Consider the following 17,586-nt stretch of genomic DNA (forward strand, 5'->3'; position numbering starts at 1 on the left):
TCCTTGTCTTTTTAAAAAAAAAAAAAACCAGCCCTGTAATCCCTCGTGTGCAAACAAGCTTCCAACTGTAAATCAAACCGTTTGCTGCTAATGGGTCTTAAATGCAGTCCCTGATGCAGTTCTGCGTCTTTCTTTAACCATCGCTCTGCAAAATCGTTCCTCCGTGCTATTTTTTTAGAAATCCTTTCTACCTTTTTTTTTTTTTCCATCATTCTCCCACTTCCCTGGGTGCCTCTGGGTATTTTTAGCTTGTCTGCTTTTCTCTATTCTCTCCTTCCCACTCCTCAAATTTGCTGTTATCCATCTGAAGCCAGATTGGCATTTTCTCAGCTTGTTCATTTTTCAGTCCTGTCTATCTTGCCTTACTCTCTCTCTCCATCTGTTTCATCTTCCATACCTCGTACCTTGTTTACTTGCTCACTCGAATCCTGTGGGGTTTTCCCACCTTGTCTTCACCTTTCGGGGCATGAAGATCCAGGAGGCTGAATGAGAATGGGGATTCCTTGGGCCATTAGACTAGATTAAACAAGACTAGTTTGAGGGCAAAAGAAGAAGGAAATGACTCATTTCACGTTTCAGTTATTTTATTTTCTTTCCATATCTTCCAGCTTATATTCTTAATATATAAACAATATCATTTTTTTGCCTCTCCGTGTTAATCAAATTTAACATATCATTTCCATCTATTATTCTGTTTTACTCTTCTCGTGTAAATATGTTTTATTTTCATTTCATTTCGTACAGTCACATATATACTGTGCATAACCGGGGCATATAACATTGAACAATAAACACAGCCCTCCCTCTTGTCAACAATACCCCCAAAATACAAACCCAATATACCACTTCGACCCACCATACACCCTTTCTTTCGCCCCCCTCCAACTTTCGTTCTTCCCTCCAACATTCCCCTCTACCCTACTTCCCCTCCCCCTCTATCACTCCTCTCTCCCAATACACTCCCTCCCTTCCATCTCACCCTCCCTCCAATCCTCTCTCCCACCCTCTCTACCCCTCTTTCTTCTTTCCCTCTACTCCTCCCTTCGGTGCATTTCTACTATCTATCAATATATTCAGCTTGTCCTATTTTTACACTAGAATTAAAGAGCAACAGTATACAAGTGCAATCATATTACTTTAAAATCTAGATTTTAAAGTATTCTGTTTTACTCTTGTTAACATATGTCCTCAAATTTGGCGCAGTGGTTAGGGTGCAGTACTGCAGGCCACTTCAGCTGACTGCTATCTGCAGTTCGGTGGTTCAAATCTCACCGGCTCAAGGTTGACTCAGCCTTCCATCCTTCCGAGGTGGGTGAAATGAGGACCCGGATTGTTGGGGGCGATATGCTGACTCTGTAAACCGCTTAGAGAGGGCTGAAAGCCCTATGAAGTGGTATATAAGTCTAACTGCTATTGCTATTGCTATTTATACAGTAAACGATTCACTTAGTTAATTATCCACAATTGATCGTATCCAGCTATTTCCCTCCCATCTTATTAGCTATATAACATTGGCTATATTTACCAAATTTCATTCTATTCTACTAGTCAATCCTTTCCCTTCTTTCTTCCTTTCAAACATTTTCTCTTTAGTCTCTCAAGAACTTCATTTCTCAGTTTCCAAAAGTTGCCCTAATTAATTTACGAGCCTCGAGACAAAGTTCGAAAGAAATCCAGTCCTTTATTAGGAGGAACATTTTGGCATGTTCTTCTGCGGGGCCGAATCTGAATGTGATTTCCGGTTAATGGTATCTGCACTTTATCCCTGTGTCTCCCCTCCCCTCAGTCTGTATCATAAATCACATCCACCAAGGAGGTGCGGACTTGAACTTTTGTGCACCTCAAGTGCCTGCTGTAGAAATCTGAGATCCGACTCTGGTCGAAGGTATGCATGGAATTCTCCCTCCCTTTTCCATGTCAATTTGATAATAGTCATGGAAATGCTTTACATTCTCCCTCCCTCCACCCACTCGGCTAGCTTTTTTCTTGTTCTTGTAATTTCTATATTTTTTTCCAACCTTTTTTCTCCTTTTTAATTCTATTTAGTACCTTTCCCCAATTCCCCACCCCCCTTATCTTTCCCCATTAATCCCACCTTTGCTGTTCCCTTTTTTGGAGGAGGAGTGATTTCTCATCTCAACCCACCCTGGGTGAAAACTCTGCAGCCAGGCAATGGTTTGGCCTGAAGAAATCCATCACAGTCACTAGAATATATCCTGGGTGACAGGCAAGGGACATGTTTGCAGGGGGGGAAATGTAACGTACAGCTGGGAGGGTTTTTATTTTCCAGGGTGGGATGTCAAAGAAAGCTAGAGAGGAGCTAAAATGTGTTTGGAAACACGGAGGCCTTTTTAACAAATGTTTAAGAGATGATGGTAGCGTCGATAACGGAAATCGTAGGGCCCTTCCACTTTACCCTCCAGATTTTAAAATGCTGTGCTTTCAAAGAAAAAAATCTTTGCTGCCGAATATTCCTTCTTTCCACCGGTCCAGAAACATGGCATCCATAATTTCATAATCCTGAGCTGTCATGATTATCTTAATGCTGGCAACAGATGGGAAAGCCATCTGAATGTGTCTGTGGAATCAGTTCCTGAACTCGTTCCTCTTTATATTTCTTTTTTCCCCCCGCCAAACTTTTTTTTTACATTTATTTTTTGCAAGCGTATCCATGCGTGAACAGTGAGTATCATACCTTCTAATACAAACGTATTAGAAAGTCATAGTTATTGCTTTCAACCAACTTGTATATTTCTAATGGTTAGTACCCTGTTTTCCCGAAAATAAGACCTCCCCGGATAATAAGCCCAAATGGGCTTTGGAGCGCATGCGCTAAAATAAGCCCTCCCCGAAAATACCGCAACACAGCGGCAGCCAGGAGGTGACCACGCTCGCCTCCTCTTACACCTCAAAAATAATAAGACCTCCCCAAAAATAAGGCCAAGCGCTTATTTTAGGAGTCAAAAGAAAATAAGACCCTGTCTTATTTTTGGGGAAACACGGTATATATTTATATAAAGTTACAGTCTGTCATTATTCAATTATTCCATGTTTTCTTTTATTATGGCGAAGTCCGAGGCACTGGACCATGGACAATGGGAGGTCCAGCAGGGAAAAGGGAAGGTTTTGCTACGCTGTTTCCGCGCGAAATTGTTAGAACAGGTTTTTCTTTAGAGTGCAGTACTGCAGGCCACTTCAGCTGACTGCTAACTGCAGTTCGGCGGTTCAAATCTCACCAGCTCAAGGTTGACTCAGCCTTCCATCCTTCCGAGGTGGGTAAAATGAGGACCCAGACTGTTGGGGCGATATGCTGACTCTGTAAACCGCTTAGAGAGGGCTGAAAGCCCTATGAAGGGGTATATAAGTCTAACTGCTGTTGCTATTGCTATTCTTCTCTGATCCTGTGGAATCTTCAGTAAAGGTTTCTGTCTGTCCGTCTGTCTGTCTCACGAGTTTCTTTGGCTTTCTAACCAACTGGGACGGTGGACTAATATATACAGGGAGTCCTTGACTTACCACAGTTCATTTAGTGACTGTCCAAAGTTACGACGGCACTGAAAAAATGGGACGTAGGGCCAGTTTTTCAGTTGCGTTTTTTTTCCAGCATTTCCATGGGATCACAATTCACGACGCTTGGCTACTGGTTCATACTTATGACCACTGCAGTTTTTCTGAGGTCATGTGCTCCCCTTTTGCGACCTTCTGACAAGCCAAGTCAACGGGGAAGCCCGATGCACTTAACAATCGGTTTTCTAACTTAAGAACCGCAGCGACTCGCTTAACCGTCACCGCAGCGAGAAAAGTCGTAAAACGGGGCAAAGCTCGCTTCACAGACGCCTCCCTTTAAATTTGGGCCTTAATGGTGGCCGTTAAGTCGACCTGTAGATTGTAAATCTCTCTATTTTATTTCACACACACCCCTTTCCCCCCCCCCCCCCCCAGGCCGGAGTTTATCTTGAACGGAAAACATGTCAACGTGTGGGATAGACGACGACATTCCTCAGGGAGAGAGGAAAACAGTCACGGATTTCTGTTACCTGCTGGATAAATCAAAACAGCTTTTCAATGGCTTAAGGTCAGTCGGTTCAGGTGTTGTTGTTTTTTTTTTGTCACGTTGCACACCTGTAGAGCGAGCTGTGCTACAGAAACTATTATTATTGTTGTTGTTATTGTTATTTTCCTTCTACAACACCTTACAGTCATTATATCAACATTATTATGTCATTATACCTGTTCATGTAAATACTATTTTGCTTCTATCTTTATAAACCTTTATACACAGTTGTCTGTCTGTCTGTCTGTCTGTCTGTCTGTCTGTCTGTCTGTCTGTCTGTCTGTCTATCTATCTATCTATCTATCTATCTATCTATCTATCTCTATATATCTATATCTATATATAGCTGCCAATTACCTCCACTAGGCCGATACGATCCCATAGATTAGGCCTCCTCCGAATTCCATCAGCCGGCCAATGTCGGCTGGCAACTACCCGGAGGAGAGCCTTCTCGGTGGCTGCTCCGACCCTCTGGAACGAACTCCCCGTGGAGATTCGTACCCTCACCACCCTCCAGGCCTTCTGCGTAGCCCTCAAGTCCTGGCTATCCCGACAGACCTGGGGCTAAAGATTTTAACCCCACTCGAATTGTATGACTGTTGTGTTTTTAATGATGTATTGTTTCATGTTTGTGACTTGTTTGTCCTCCCTCCCCCTGAGTTGTGAGCCGCCCTGAGTCCCCCCAGGGAAAAGGGCGGCATACAAATAAAGCATCTCTCTCATCTCATCTCAATCTATATAACTATAGGTATATCTATATATCTATATATCATCTATCTATCTATCTATCTATCTATCTATCTATCTATCTATCTATCTATCTATCTATCTATCTATCTCTATATCTCTATATCTATATCTATATATAGCTATAGCTATAGCTATAGCTATATATCTATAGGAATATCGATTATATATCATTATCTATCTATCTATCTATCTATCTATCTATCTATCTATCTATCTATCATTTATCTATATCTATATATCATCGATATCTATATCTATATATTTATCTATCTATATATCATCTATATCAATATCTCTATCTATCTATCTATCATATCTCTATCTATCTATCTATCTATCTATCTATCTATCTATCTATCTATCTATATATCTATATATCTATATATCTATATATCTATATATCTATATATCTATATATCTATATATCTATCTCTATCTATATATCTATCTATCTATCTATCTATCTATAGCTATATGTCTATAGCTATATCTCATCTATATCTATATCTATCTACCTCTATATCTCATCTATATATCAATATCTATCTATATCTATATCATCTATATCTTTTTTTTAAATTTGCTATCTTAACAGAGATTTGATACTGCTATTTTTTCTTTTTTATGTATATTGAAATGGAATTATAAATACCATCAACACAAAAGGGAGTTTGCTCAGAAGCTGAAATACACCAAGTGAATTAGAGGAAGAGTGGGAAGCAGAGGAGAGAAGAAAGATAGGAAGAGAGGGACAGGAGAGAGGGTGAGGGGGGAAGAGGAGGTGTATAAGGAGGAGTGGTAAGGGGAGAGAGGAGAAGGAGAAAGGAAGGGGAAGTGGAGTAGAAAATGATGGAGGGAAGACAGAATGTAGAAAGGGGGAGGAGAGAAGGGGAAGAAAGTGTCGGATAAGGTATAAATATGGTGTATGGAGAGCAGAAGAGCCAATAAACTGTTTTTTTTTCCTTTGGTAGTTGATGGTAAGATGAATTGATGTAAGTACTTAATAATATAACATGATATTGACTATGTAATAGTATACATGTGATTATATGCTATGAAAATGGAAAATAAAAACTTTTTATGATTAAACAGAGATTTGCCCCAATATGGGCAGAAGCAATGGCAATCTTACTTCGGCAGAACCTTTGATGTTTACACCAAACTCTGGAAGTTCCAGCAGCAACATCGGTAAGAAAGAACGGTTTCCAACGCTTGGCTTTCTCCCCAAGCAGGCCGAAAATCCTCTCCATCCTCTTCATCATCATCCTCTTTGAACGAGCCCCATAATCCCTTGCCTCGGGGTGCATTCTGGGCAACTGAACAGAGCTAGCAAGAGTGTTTAAATGGCCAGATGCCATTCCTGTTGCCAGTATGGAGTTTTGTTCGGCAGATATATCCTCATTGTGCCCAGAGAGAGAGGGGGGGGGGGAGAGAGAAATATCCGCCTCTACCTAGGATTGAACTCACAGCCTCCTGATGGTGAGGTGAGAGCTCCCACCTCTAGGTTACTGCACCGCTGGACCATACACCCAAAATCCTCTCAAGGGCTATATCTACTCAATCACGGGATTTTTCAGTGGACAGAAAATGGCAGGAAACTGAGACACAATAATTGTGTGTGTCCAAGGGAGGAGAGATCTTCTCCCAATTGGCAGTTGGGCTAAGTTGCCTTTCCGAACTCATCGAGGCAGAAAACGAGAGTCTCAGAACAGCGAAATCCAACCAAGGAAGATATGTGTAGCTCAGGGTTGAAGTGTGGCATCCTTGGTTGTTGACCTTGGAGGTTTTCTGGCAGACGTGTTTCATGACCCAACTAGGGAACATCATCAGTGCTGGAAGGGAGTGGGGTGTGAGAGGAGGAGGAGGAGGAGGAGGAGGAGGAGGAGGAGGAGGAGGAGGAGGAGGAGGAGGAGGAGGAGGAGGAGGAGGAGGAGGATGGGAAAGGAGGAGGAGGAGAACTGTGGAGTCCTTGGTGCTCTCTGAGCTTGGTGGTTTTCTTGCAGACGTTTCATTACTCAACTAGGTAATGTTATCAGTGGTAGAGAGGAGGAGGAGGAGGAGGAAGATGACTGTGGAGTCCTTGGTGCTCTCTGAGCTTGGTGGTTTTCTTGCAGACGTTTCATGGCCCAACTAGGGAACATCATCAGTGCTAGAAGGGCGGGGGGAGGAGGAAGAGGGGGATTTTGGGATCCTTGGTGCTCTCTCCAGGCGGCTTTCTTGCAGATATTTAATTATCCAAACTAGGTAACACCCTCAGTGATACTTTACTGGGGACTGGAGGCTAAAATATATAAAAACTGTTGCTGCAGTGCGTTATATCTAGTTTAATGAAAAGAAGGACTAGGGGAGACACGATAGCAGTCTTCCAATATCTCAGGGGCTGCCCCAAAGAAGAGGGAGTCAAGCTATTCTCCAAGACACCTGAAGGCAGGACAAGAATCCATGGATGCAAATTAATCAAGGAGAGAAGCAACTTAGAACTAAGGAGAAATCTCCTGACAGTTAGAACAATTAATCGGTGGAACAGAATTTGCCTCCAGAAGTTGTGAATGCTCCAACACTGGAAGTTTTGAAGAAGATGTTGGATAACCATTTGTCTGAAGTGGTGTAGGGTTTCCTGCCTGAGCAGGGGGTTGGACTAGAAGACCTCCAAGGTCCCTTCCAATTTTGTCACTGTTATTCTATTGTTTTCGGAAGTGAAATCTGAATAATGATAAGAGAAGTCTGACTTGCGGTTTCCTTTTTTGGGGGGGGTCACCAATGAAGACAAGTTCTGGACAATCGGTACGGCCTGAAGCGCTGGCAGATCGGAGAGATCGCCTCCAAGATTGGGCAGCTTTATTACCACTACTAGTAAGTAACTACATGTGTGAAAGGGAAGGTTGGGGCAGAAGGCAAAACTAACAAAAGCAGGAATTCCCATTTTACAAAAGAATAAGAGTAAGGTTCTACATTTAAGCAAGGAAAACCAAAACACACAGGTACAGTATAGGTGGCATCTGGCTCAACAGTAGTAACTGTGAGTCCTAGTGGACAACCATTTAAATAGGAGCCAGCCGTGTGCAGCAGCTGCCAAAAAAGCCAACACAGTTCTAGGCTGCATCAACAGAGGGATGGAATCAGGATCCCGTGAAGGGTTTAATACCACTTTATAAGGCCTTGGTAAGGCCACACTTGGAATACGGCATACAGTTTAGGTCGCCACGATGTAGAAAAGGTGTGGAGACTCTAAAAATAGTGCAGAAAAGAGCAACCAAGAGGATTAGGGGACTGGAGGCTAAAACATATGAAGAACGGTTGCAGGAACTCGGTACGTCTATTATGAAAAGAAGGACCAGGGGATCACTGGAGGTTTTTAAGAAGAGACTGGATAGCTATTTGTCCACAATGGAGTAGAGTTAATGAACATAAGGTTGGACTAGAAGACGTCCAAGGTCCCTTCCAAGTCTGTTCTTCTCTTATCTGATCAGAATAGAAAGGAATAGTAGTAATAATCTCAGTGCGGATTGCGTCTGGAGAATAAATTACTTTATTTACTTTATTGTCATTGTACGTATATACACAGTATACACAAACAACGAAATTCACATAACACCCAGAGACCAGGCCCAACACACATAACAATCTCCAAATACACACACACACACACACACACACACACACACACACGAATTCCCCACCCTTAAAGCATCCACACAACGGACCAAGTTATGCTGTCCAACAGATCACTGATGATGGTCCTTTAGTTCATTGTTGAGTGCAATGATAGCTCTGGGATAAAAGCTATTTAGAAGACGTGTGGTCTGAGTTTTAATTCTTCTGTATCTTCTGCCAGAGGGCAACAGTCTAAAAAGATGGTAAGCAGGGTGGGAAGAGAATGTTATTCATGTAAGTATGTATAATTATATAAAGATAATGATGAGAATAGCTGGGAAATGTAACCAGGTCTACATCTCGGTCAAAATTAGGCTGGTGGGGGGTGGTGGTGTTAAAAGCTCAATGACTATATATGTATACTTTTTTGTTCTATTTTTTTTTAAAAAAAGGAGGGGAATACATGTTAAAATTAAATGTGTACATTGAAAAGGAATTATAAATACCATCAACATAAAACGGAGCTTGCTCAGAAGCTGAAATACACCAAGTAAATGAGATGAAGAGTGGGAAGTAGAGGAGAGAGGTAAGGGATAGGAGAGATGGGGGGAGAAGAGGAGGAGAGAAAGGAGAAGTGGAAAGGTGAGAGAGGAGAAGGAGAGAGGAAGCGGAAGTAGAGAAGGGAAGGATGACAGAGGGAAGAAAGGAAGGTAGGGGGAGGAGAGAGGGAGAAGCAAGTGATGGGTAAGCTACAAATATGGTGTATGGAGAGCAGAAGAGCCAATAATTATTTTTGGGAGTTGATGTTAAGGTGAATCGATGTAAACATTTAATAATACAATACGGTTTTGGCTATATAATAGTGTACATGTGATTATATGTTATGAAAATGAAAAAATAAAAAACATAACAAAGAGAATGTTACGGAACTTTCTCAAACAGCACGAGATGCAAAGATGTCCAGGGCTGGTCGCTGGAGCCCGATGATATTCTGGGCAGTTTTAATGATTCTCCGGAGAGCATTTTTGTCCGCTGCACAGCTGCTACCGTACCATGCAAGAATGCCGTATGTCAGGACACTCTCAACGGTGCTGCGATAGTAGGACCGAAGTAGATGCTGAGATAGATTTATCTTCCTGAGCTTTCTCAGGAAGTGCAGCCTCTTCTGTGCCTTCAAAATCGTTTGGAAGTGGAAGCAGGGAGCTCGATCTGACAACTCTTTTCTTCACAGCCTTCGCACCTCTGAAACCAGCTATCTGAATGAAGCCTTCTCCTTCTATTCTGCAATACGCCAGAGATCTTACTACTCCCAAGTCAACAAGGAAGACAGGTCAGGATTGTGAGTTTATTTTAATTACTCCAAAAACAAAAACCCCAATACTGTTGCGTTGTCATTGTGGTTTCCATCAGGTGGGGGACAGGGCGGTGTGACAAGTTCTTCTGGGTACGGACTTCCAACCAACGGTTGAGTTTGGATCTCTGGGGCTTCTCCCCACGGGTTTTTTTTGCTTTGCCTCCTCTGTGGAGACCATCATCAGATAGGACTTTTGAGAAGAAAGTCAACCGAAAAATATGGTGCCACTTAACGTTCCTCTATTCAGCAAAGAACTGAATTAGTCAAGGGATTGATTTGGCATGGTGGCCACAAGTGCCAATAAAATCAAGATATGAGAAAGGGGATAAAAGGTATGGTTTTTATAAAGAACCAATGGAATTGCATCAGATATTAACAGGGACAGATGAAAAACTAATTTAAAAAAAATTATAACTACCTTGTTGTTAATTGTGAAGTCGTGTCCGACCCATCGCGACCCCATGGACAACGTTCCTCCAGGCCTTCCTGTCCTCCACCATCCTCTGGAGTCCATTGAAGTTCACGCCGGCTGCTTTGGTGACTCCATCCAGCCCCCCCTGTCTCCTCCTTCTCCTCCTCCTCCTTCTTCTTCCTCTTCTTCCTCTTCACTTTTCTCCTCCATTATTCCTTTCCCCTCTCTTTCTCACTTCACATTCCTTGATTTCATTTCATTTCATTTTCATTTTCCCTTTATTTGTATGCCGCCCTTTTCCCTGGGGGGACTCAGGGCGGCTCACAGTTCAAAAAAAGGGGGGGGGGGAAGGACAAACAATTACCAACATAAAGACAATACATCATTTAAAAAACACAACAGTCACACAATTCGAGTGGGGTTAAAATCCTAACCCCAGGCCAGCCGGGACAGCCAGATCTTTAAGGCGGCGCGGAAGGACTGGAGGGTGATGAGGGTCCGAATCTCCACGGGGAGTTCGTTCCAGAGGGTCGGAGCAGCCACCGAGAAGGCTCTCCTCCGGGTAGTTGCCAGTCTACACTGGCTGGATGATGGTATTCGGAGGAGGCCTAATCTATGCGATCGTATCGGTCTAGTGGAGGTAATTGGCAGTAGGCGGTCTCTCAAGTACCCAGGTCCAGTACCATGAAGGGCTTTGTAGGTGATAAGTAGCACCTTGAATCGCACCCAGAGATCAATAGCCAGCCAGTGCAGCTCGCGGAGGATAGGTGTTACGTGGGTGAAACGAGGTGCACCCACGATCGCTCGCGCGGCCGCCTTCTGGACCAGCTGAAGTCGCCGAATGCTCTTCAAGGGCAGCCCCATGTAGTACCCCATTGCAGTACTCCAGCCTAGAGGTCACAAGGGCACGAGTGACTGTTGTGAGGGCCTCCCAGTTCAGGTAGGGACGCAACTGGTGTATCAGGCGAACCTGTGCAAATGCCCCCCTGGTCACAGCTGACAGATGGTGTTCGAAAGTCAGTTGTGGATCCAGGAGGACTCCCAAGTTGCGAACCCTGTCTGAGGGGCGTACAATTTGACCCCCAGCCTGAGAGATGGAACACTTGGCCAATTCGCGGGAGGGAAACACAGCAGCCACTCGGTCTTTTCTGGATTGAGCACAAGCTTGTTAACCCCCATCCAGTCTTTAACAGCCTCAAGACCCTGGCTCATCACATCCATCGCTTCGTTGAGTTGGCACGGGGCGGACAGATACAACTGTGTATCGTCCGCATACTGGTGGTATTTTATCCCGTGCCGTCGAATGATCTCACCCAGCGGTTTCATGTAGATGTTGAAAAGATGTTGATTGTTGTTGTTAGTTGTGAAGTTGTGTCCGACCCATCATGGCATGGAACAACCATGATTGGAGTGGAGTGGACTAGAGGTGAAAGCATACAAAGGACGATTGCAGGAACTGGGTTTGTTTAATCCAATGAAGAGATAGACTTGTTGTTGTTGTTAGTCACGAAGTCATGTCCGACCCATCGCAACTCCATGGACAACCTTCCTCCAGGCCTTCCTGTCTTCTACCATCCTCTGGAGTCCATTGAAGCTCACGCCGACTGCTTCGGTGACTCCATCCAGCCACCTCCTTCTCTGCCATCCCATTCTTCTTTTGCCCTCCATCTTTCCCAGCATTAGGCTCTTCTCCAGGGAATCCTACCTACTGAGCATTAAAATGGAAGAAGAGCAAGTAAAGGAAATGATAGGATGGGCCAAAATTTTTGGTTATACTATAGTTAGATAAATGGCAGAAATTTTAATATTGGACAAAAATACACCCATGGTTGGAAAAACTAGCAAAGTAACACATAGATCTAAAGCCAGATATATTTTTGTTGGGTATTCTACCAGAAAAAATAAATAAATAAATGGAATACATATTTTAATTCTGCATGTGTTAACGGCAGCTAGAATTGTGTTAGCACAACAGTGGGAAAATGAAGAGACCCCTATAGATGAAAATGTTATTAAAAAAACATTGCCATATTTCCCCGAAAATAAGACAGGGTCTTATTAAAATGGATAAGCAAATATTATTAGTATGATGTGATTGTCATTAATCTTATGAATATTATTCTATTATTACTATTTCTGAAAAACAACACACTGTTCATATAGACATTGAATGTTTATGTTTAATATTAATAATATTAATAATAATAAAAACCAATCCGCTCAAGAAGCAAGATATTTTTTTTTCGCTGAGTGGTTCTTCCTCCATCTGCTTTCCATTTTTCACCAGGCCTGAGCTAGTTGTTAAGAAACTACGTTATTACGCCCGGTTTATCGTGGTTTGCCTCTTACTCAACAAAATGGTTGTGGTCAAGGATCTTGTCAAGGTGAGTCTCCTCTTGGTGTGACACTGAGGGTTGCAGCCAGGGGTGGGATTCAAATTTTTTTTACTACCGGTTCTGTGGGCATAGTAGGGGAAGGATACTGCAAAATCCCCATCTCCTCCCCACTCCAGGGGGAAGGCTACTGCGGAATCCCCATTCCCTCCCCACTCCAGGGGAAGGATACTGCAAAATCCCCATTCCCTCCCCACTCCAGGGGAAGGATACTGCAAAATCCCCATTCCCTCTCCACTCCAGGGGAAGGATACTGCAAAATCCCCATTCCCTCCCCACTCCAGGGGAAGGATACTGCAAAATCCCCATTCCCTCCCCACTCCAGGGGAAGGATACTGCAAAATCCCCATTCCCTCTCCACTCCAGGGGAAGGATACTGCAAAATCCCTATTCCCTCCCCACTTCAGGGGAAGGATATTGCAAAATCCCCATTCCCACCCCACTCCAGTGGAAGGATACTGCAAAATCCCCATTCCCTCTCCACTCCAGGGGAAGGATACTGCAAAATCCCCATTCCCACCCCACTCCAGGGGAAGGATACTGCAAAATCCCCATTATCTTCCCACTCCAGGGGAAGGATACTGCAAAATCCCCATTCCCTCCCCACTCCAGGGGAAGGTTACTGAAAAATCAGCATGCCGGGTAAGTGCTGGACCCGCGTGGAGGCTCTGGGAGGGCGAAAAACAGGTCTCTAGGAAGTCTGGGAATGGGCCTATTTCCGGAGCCCAAGGAAGGCCATTTTCGCCCTCCCGGAAGCTCAAGGAAAGCCTCCGGAGCCTGGTTGTAGCTGGTGGCGGTTTTAAAGAAGACCTTTGCGAGGAACATCTGTTTCTTTCCCCAGGAACTATCAGATGAAATCGAAGATTACACCCACCGTTTCAATACCGAAGATCAAGTCGAGTGGAACCTTGTCCTACAAGAAGTGGCCGCGTTCATTGAGGTAAGATCTACAGAGATTCCAACCACTGTCGTCGTTGGGTTTTGGTTTTTTTGAACAAAAATTCTGCTCATCCAGACCCTGAATCGGCTGGTGTTCCCCCCCTCCCCCCCCCACGTCCGATCATTCTGATCTGTTGGATAAAGAAAAGAAACGGAAGGTTCTTTTTTTGGGGGGGATGTGCTTTGTCAAGAATTTTTTTTTCTCGGCGGGTAAAATGAAAAACCTGGCTTGGTTGGTTGGATCTTAAAAAGAAGCCCACTGCCAGAACTAGAATGGGGCTTCACTGGCAGCAGTGGCTCTTCCGTCCCAAGGACCAGCCCATAGATTTCCACTGCTCTCCTCTCCTCTGCCTTCCTTTGCATCCGAGCGTCAGGCACTGGGCCCAGCTGTTCCTCCTCTTCCTCATCAGCCACTTCCAGACCTGGGGGCGGTTGACTCTCCATCTGAGGGCTGACGGACGTCCCAGGCTCTGCCTCTCCCCCTCCCCCTCCCCTCTCTCATGTCTTATCTCTTAAGATTAATCTGTTGGGATTGGTCCTTCAGGCTTTTCACCATCTCGGTCTTCTTTCTAGGCAGACCCAGTCATGGTCTTGAACGATGACAACACCCTGGTCATCCTGTCCAACCGCCTGTCTGAAACTGGAGCCCCCCTGCTGGAACAAGGCATGATTGTGGGGCAGTTAATGCTAGCTGACGCCCTCATTATTGGCAATTGCAACAATCAGGTGGGTTCCCCCCCCCTCCCTGGTGGCTGTGTATGTCGCTGCATGTCACCGTGACGGAGTGGACGTTGGCTGGTCTATACCCAGTCCTCGACTTACGACCGTTCAATTTAGTGACCGTTTGAAGTTGAAAAAAAAAGGGACAGGACCGTTTTCCACACTGAACGACCGTTGCAGCGTCCTGTCCTATTCCCCCCCCCCCCCCGGCAGTTCATTTGATCCAAATTCGGAGTCTTGGCCACCGGCTCGTATTTCTCATATAAATGTGTTTTTATTTTCCATTTTCATTTTCGTACAGTCACATATATACTGTGCATAGCTGGGGCCATATAACATTAAACAATAAACACAGCCATTCCTCTTATCAGCACTACCCTCCAAAATAAAAACCCAATGTACCTCTTCGACCCTCCATACACCCTTTCTTTCGCCCCCCTCCAACTTTCCATCTTTCCACCGGCTCGTATTTCTGATGGGGTCACGTGATCCCCACTCGTGGCCTTCTGACCCGGCCTTCCGACCAAATTTGGATCACGTGACTGCGGGGAGGAAGTTGCAGCGGTGCGAAAAAACACTCACCCTCCGTCAGTCATTTTTCCTCGGTGCCGTTCAATGGTGGGTTGCAGGCGGTACGCCCCGATACGGGTGTACTGAGCCTGCCCGAAGCACTGGGTACCGTTCTGGTACGGTGCTCCAGAGGGCCCGCCTGAGCTCCTTACCTGTCCTTTAAGCCTTTGGCGCTTACGTGCATGGTGCGTACGATGCCTGCGCAATGCTCCGCTGAGCATTAGGGAGGCTTACGGAAGCGTTGCAGGCAAGTATGACGCATGCACGTACCGGTTGGAACAGAATCCGGAACCCACCACTGGTGCCGTTGTAACTTCGGTCACTACATAAATGGTCGTAAATCAAGGGCTATCTGTCTTTCTGTCCCGCCAACCTTTTGGCTTTTTAGACGTTTCCTCAGCTGTGGCGATTCTCAGCCGTCTGGGAGGTCACAGTTGCCCCAAAGGTGCGTTTTCAAAAGGCAACTGGACTTTCCTCCTTTTTTTCTTTGAAGAGGTTTCGCTTCTCATCCAAGGAGGCTTCTTCAGTTCTGGGGAAGCAAAACGTCTTCCAGAGAAAAACGAAGTCCGGTTGCCTTTTTTGTGAAGAAACAGCTTTGGGACACGGCGCTCAGATGCTCTTCTCCTGTTTTCTGCCGGTCGACCTGAACCGTCCCATATTTTGTGGGGAGGGCAACATCTCAAGCTCAAGGGAACGCGGTGGCTCAGTGGCTAAGGCGCTGAGCTTGTCGATCAGGAAGGTCGGCAGTTCGAATCCCTAGTGCCGTGTAACGGAGTGAGCTCTCATTCCTTGTCCCAGCTTCTGCCCCACTTAGCAGTTCGAAAGCACGTTAAAAAATGCAAGTAGAAAAACAGGGACCCCCTTTGGTGGGAAGGGAACAGCGTTCCGTGCGCCTTTGGGAGTTGAGTCATGCCAGCCACATGACCACGGAGGCATCTTCGGACAGCGCTGGTTCTTCGGCTTTGAAACGGAGGTGAGCACCGCCCCCTAGAGTTGGGAACGACTAGCATAGATAGGCGAGGGGAATCTTTTCCCTTTAACGTCTCAGCAGCGTAGCTGATTTTCAGGGCGCAAAGCGTTAACCGCCTGGTGTAAAGTGCCCGCTGGTTCTTTGGTAGGTGAAGTTTAGTGAACTGACAATCGACATGTTCCGGATGCTGCAGGCGTTGGAGAGGGAGCCCATGAACCTGGCTACGCAGATGAACAAGCCGGGACTGCAGGCAAGTCCTCCGTGGAATATTGTCACGCTTTTTGGCTTTCCGTGGAATTGGGGGGGTCGGCGGCGTGGCAGAGGGCTTTAGAGCTCTCATCCGGAGGCTGGCAGGTATTCCTCTCCCAAGCATCCTGTCTTGGTCCGATTGATGCCTCCAGGGATGCTCAGGGCTGGGGGCGAAAGAGAGCGAGGCCAGCCCAGAATTTCCAGAGAGATTCAGTAACTTGTGGTGGTGGTGGGGGGGGGAGAGACCTTGAGTTTAGGTCTTCTGGATGCTGAATGGAGCCATTGGATTTTGCTCTTTGGAGGTGAACACAATAAAAGTGACAGCAGGATTCCCAAATGTTTTTTCCCTCCCACCCTCCCTCCTTCCACTTACTTCTTCTTTCCTCTCCCTCCCTCTCTTCCTCTCTCTCCTCCCTCCCTCTTTTATTTCCTTCCTTCCTTTCTTTTCTCCTTCCTTCCTCTCTCTCCTCCCTCCCTCCCTTCCTCTCCCTCCTTCCCCTTACTTCTTCCTTCCTCTCCCTCCCTCCCTTCCTCTCTTTCCTTCCTCCCTCCCTCCCTCTTTTATTTCCTTCCTTCCTCCCTTCCTTTCCTTTCTCCTTCCTTCCTCTCTCTCTCCTCCCTCCCTTCCTCTCCCTCCTTCCCCTTACTTCTTCCTGCCTCCCAACTTTCTCACTGCCTCCCTCTTTTCCTGCCTCCCTCTTTTCTTCCCTCCCTCCCTTCTTCCTCCTTCCTTTCCTCTCTCTCTCTCTCTTTCCTCCCTCCCTTCTTCTCCCTCCTTCCACTTACTTCTTCCTCTTTCCCTCCCTCCCTTCCTCTATTCCTCCCTCCTTCCCCTTCCTTCTTCCTCCATTCTTCCTTCCTCTCTCCTCCCTCCTTTCTCTCTCTCTTTCCCAAAAGTCCCCAAATATGTGATTTTTCTGAGTGCTGTTTTGGTCCCTGCTGGAGATGATCAAGGGGTTGATTTGAGGGTTTTGCTGTTGCCATGTGGGGTGGGGGTTTTATCTCTCTCTTTTTTTTTTAAAATGTTGTGGGTCGTATCCTATATGTGAGTTGGGCGTTTGTTTAACCCAAGAAACCACGAAGAAGAAACCACGGTTTCTGTAGGCAACGCCAAGCCGGATCAAAGAAACCCGGGTCTCTTCTGTCTTTGGGGAGAGTGGGGGGAGAAACCAACAACGTGGTTGTTGACAACGTGGTAAGAGCCAAGGTGGCGCAGTGGTTAAATGCAGCACTGCAGGCTACTGCTAGATCAGCAGGTCAGCGGTTCAAATCTCACCGGCTCAGGGTTGACTCAGCCTTCCATCCTTCCGAGGTGGGTAAAATGAGGACCCAGATTGTTGGGGGCAATATGCTGACTCTCTGTAAACCGCTTAGAGAGGCCTGGAAGGCCTATGAAGCGGTATATAAGTCTAACTGCTATTGCTATTGCTTTAAGGAGGGTCCTTTCTGTCTTCCGCAGGAGAGCACCGAAAAGCCAGCCAGGAGAGAAAACCCTCACAAATACTTGTTGTACAAGCCAACTTTCAGCCAGCTGTACACCTTCCTTGCGGCATCATTCAAGGTTTGTGAAGCAGAGGCGAG

The 17,586-nt window shown here is 45.6% G+C and overlaps 1 protein-coding gene across 1 annotated transcript in view; it reads left to right on the plus strand.

Moving 5' to 3' along the window:
* Nucleotides 1-17,586, plus strand: part of SCAI (suppressor of cancer cell invasion) — a 64,111-nt gene that overhangs the window by 21,387 nt on the left and 25,138 nt on the right. Inside the window, 9 exon segments of the mRNA XM_087704708.1 lie at nt 3,943-4,075; nt 5,897-5,992; nt 7,571-7,657; nt 9,630-9,737; nt 12,452-12,548; nt 13,399-13,497; nt 14,070-14,222; nt 15,905-16,006; nt 17,465-17,566. Coding sequence (XP_087560834.1) covers nt 3,969-4,075; nt 5,897-5,992; nt 7,571-7,657; nt 9,630-9,737; nt 12,452-12,548; nt 13,399-13,497; nt 14,070-14,222; nt 15,905-16,006; nt 17,465-17,566 — 951 coding nt within the window. The 5' untranslated portion in view covers nt 3,943-3,968.

Source organism: Thamnophis sirtalis, unplaced genomic scaffold (assembly GCF_051295495.1).
Source record: "Thamnophis sirtalis isolate CommonGarterSnake01/CBP01778 unplaced genomic scaffold, rThaSir2_p1.2 scaffold_2, whole genome shotgun sequence".
NCBI classification, from domain to species: domain Eukaryota; kingdom Metazoa; phylum Chordata; class Lepidosauria; order Squamata; family Natricidae; genus Thamnophis; species Thamnophis sirtalis.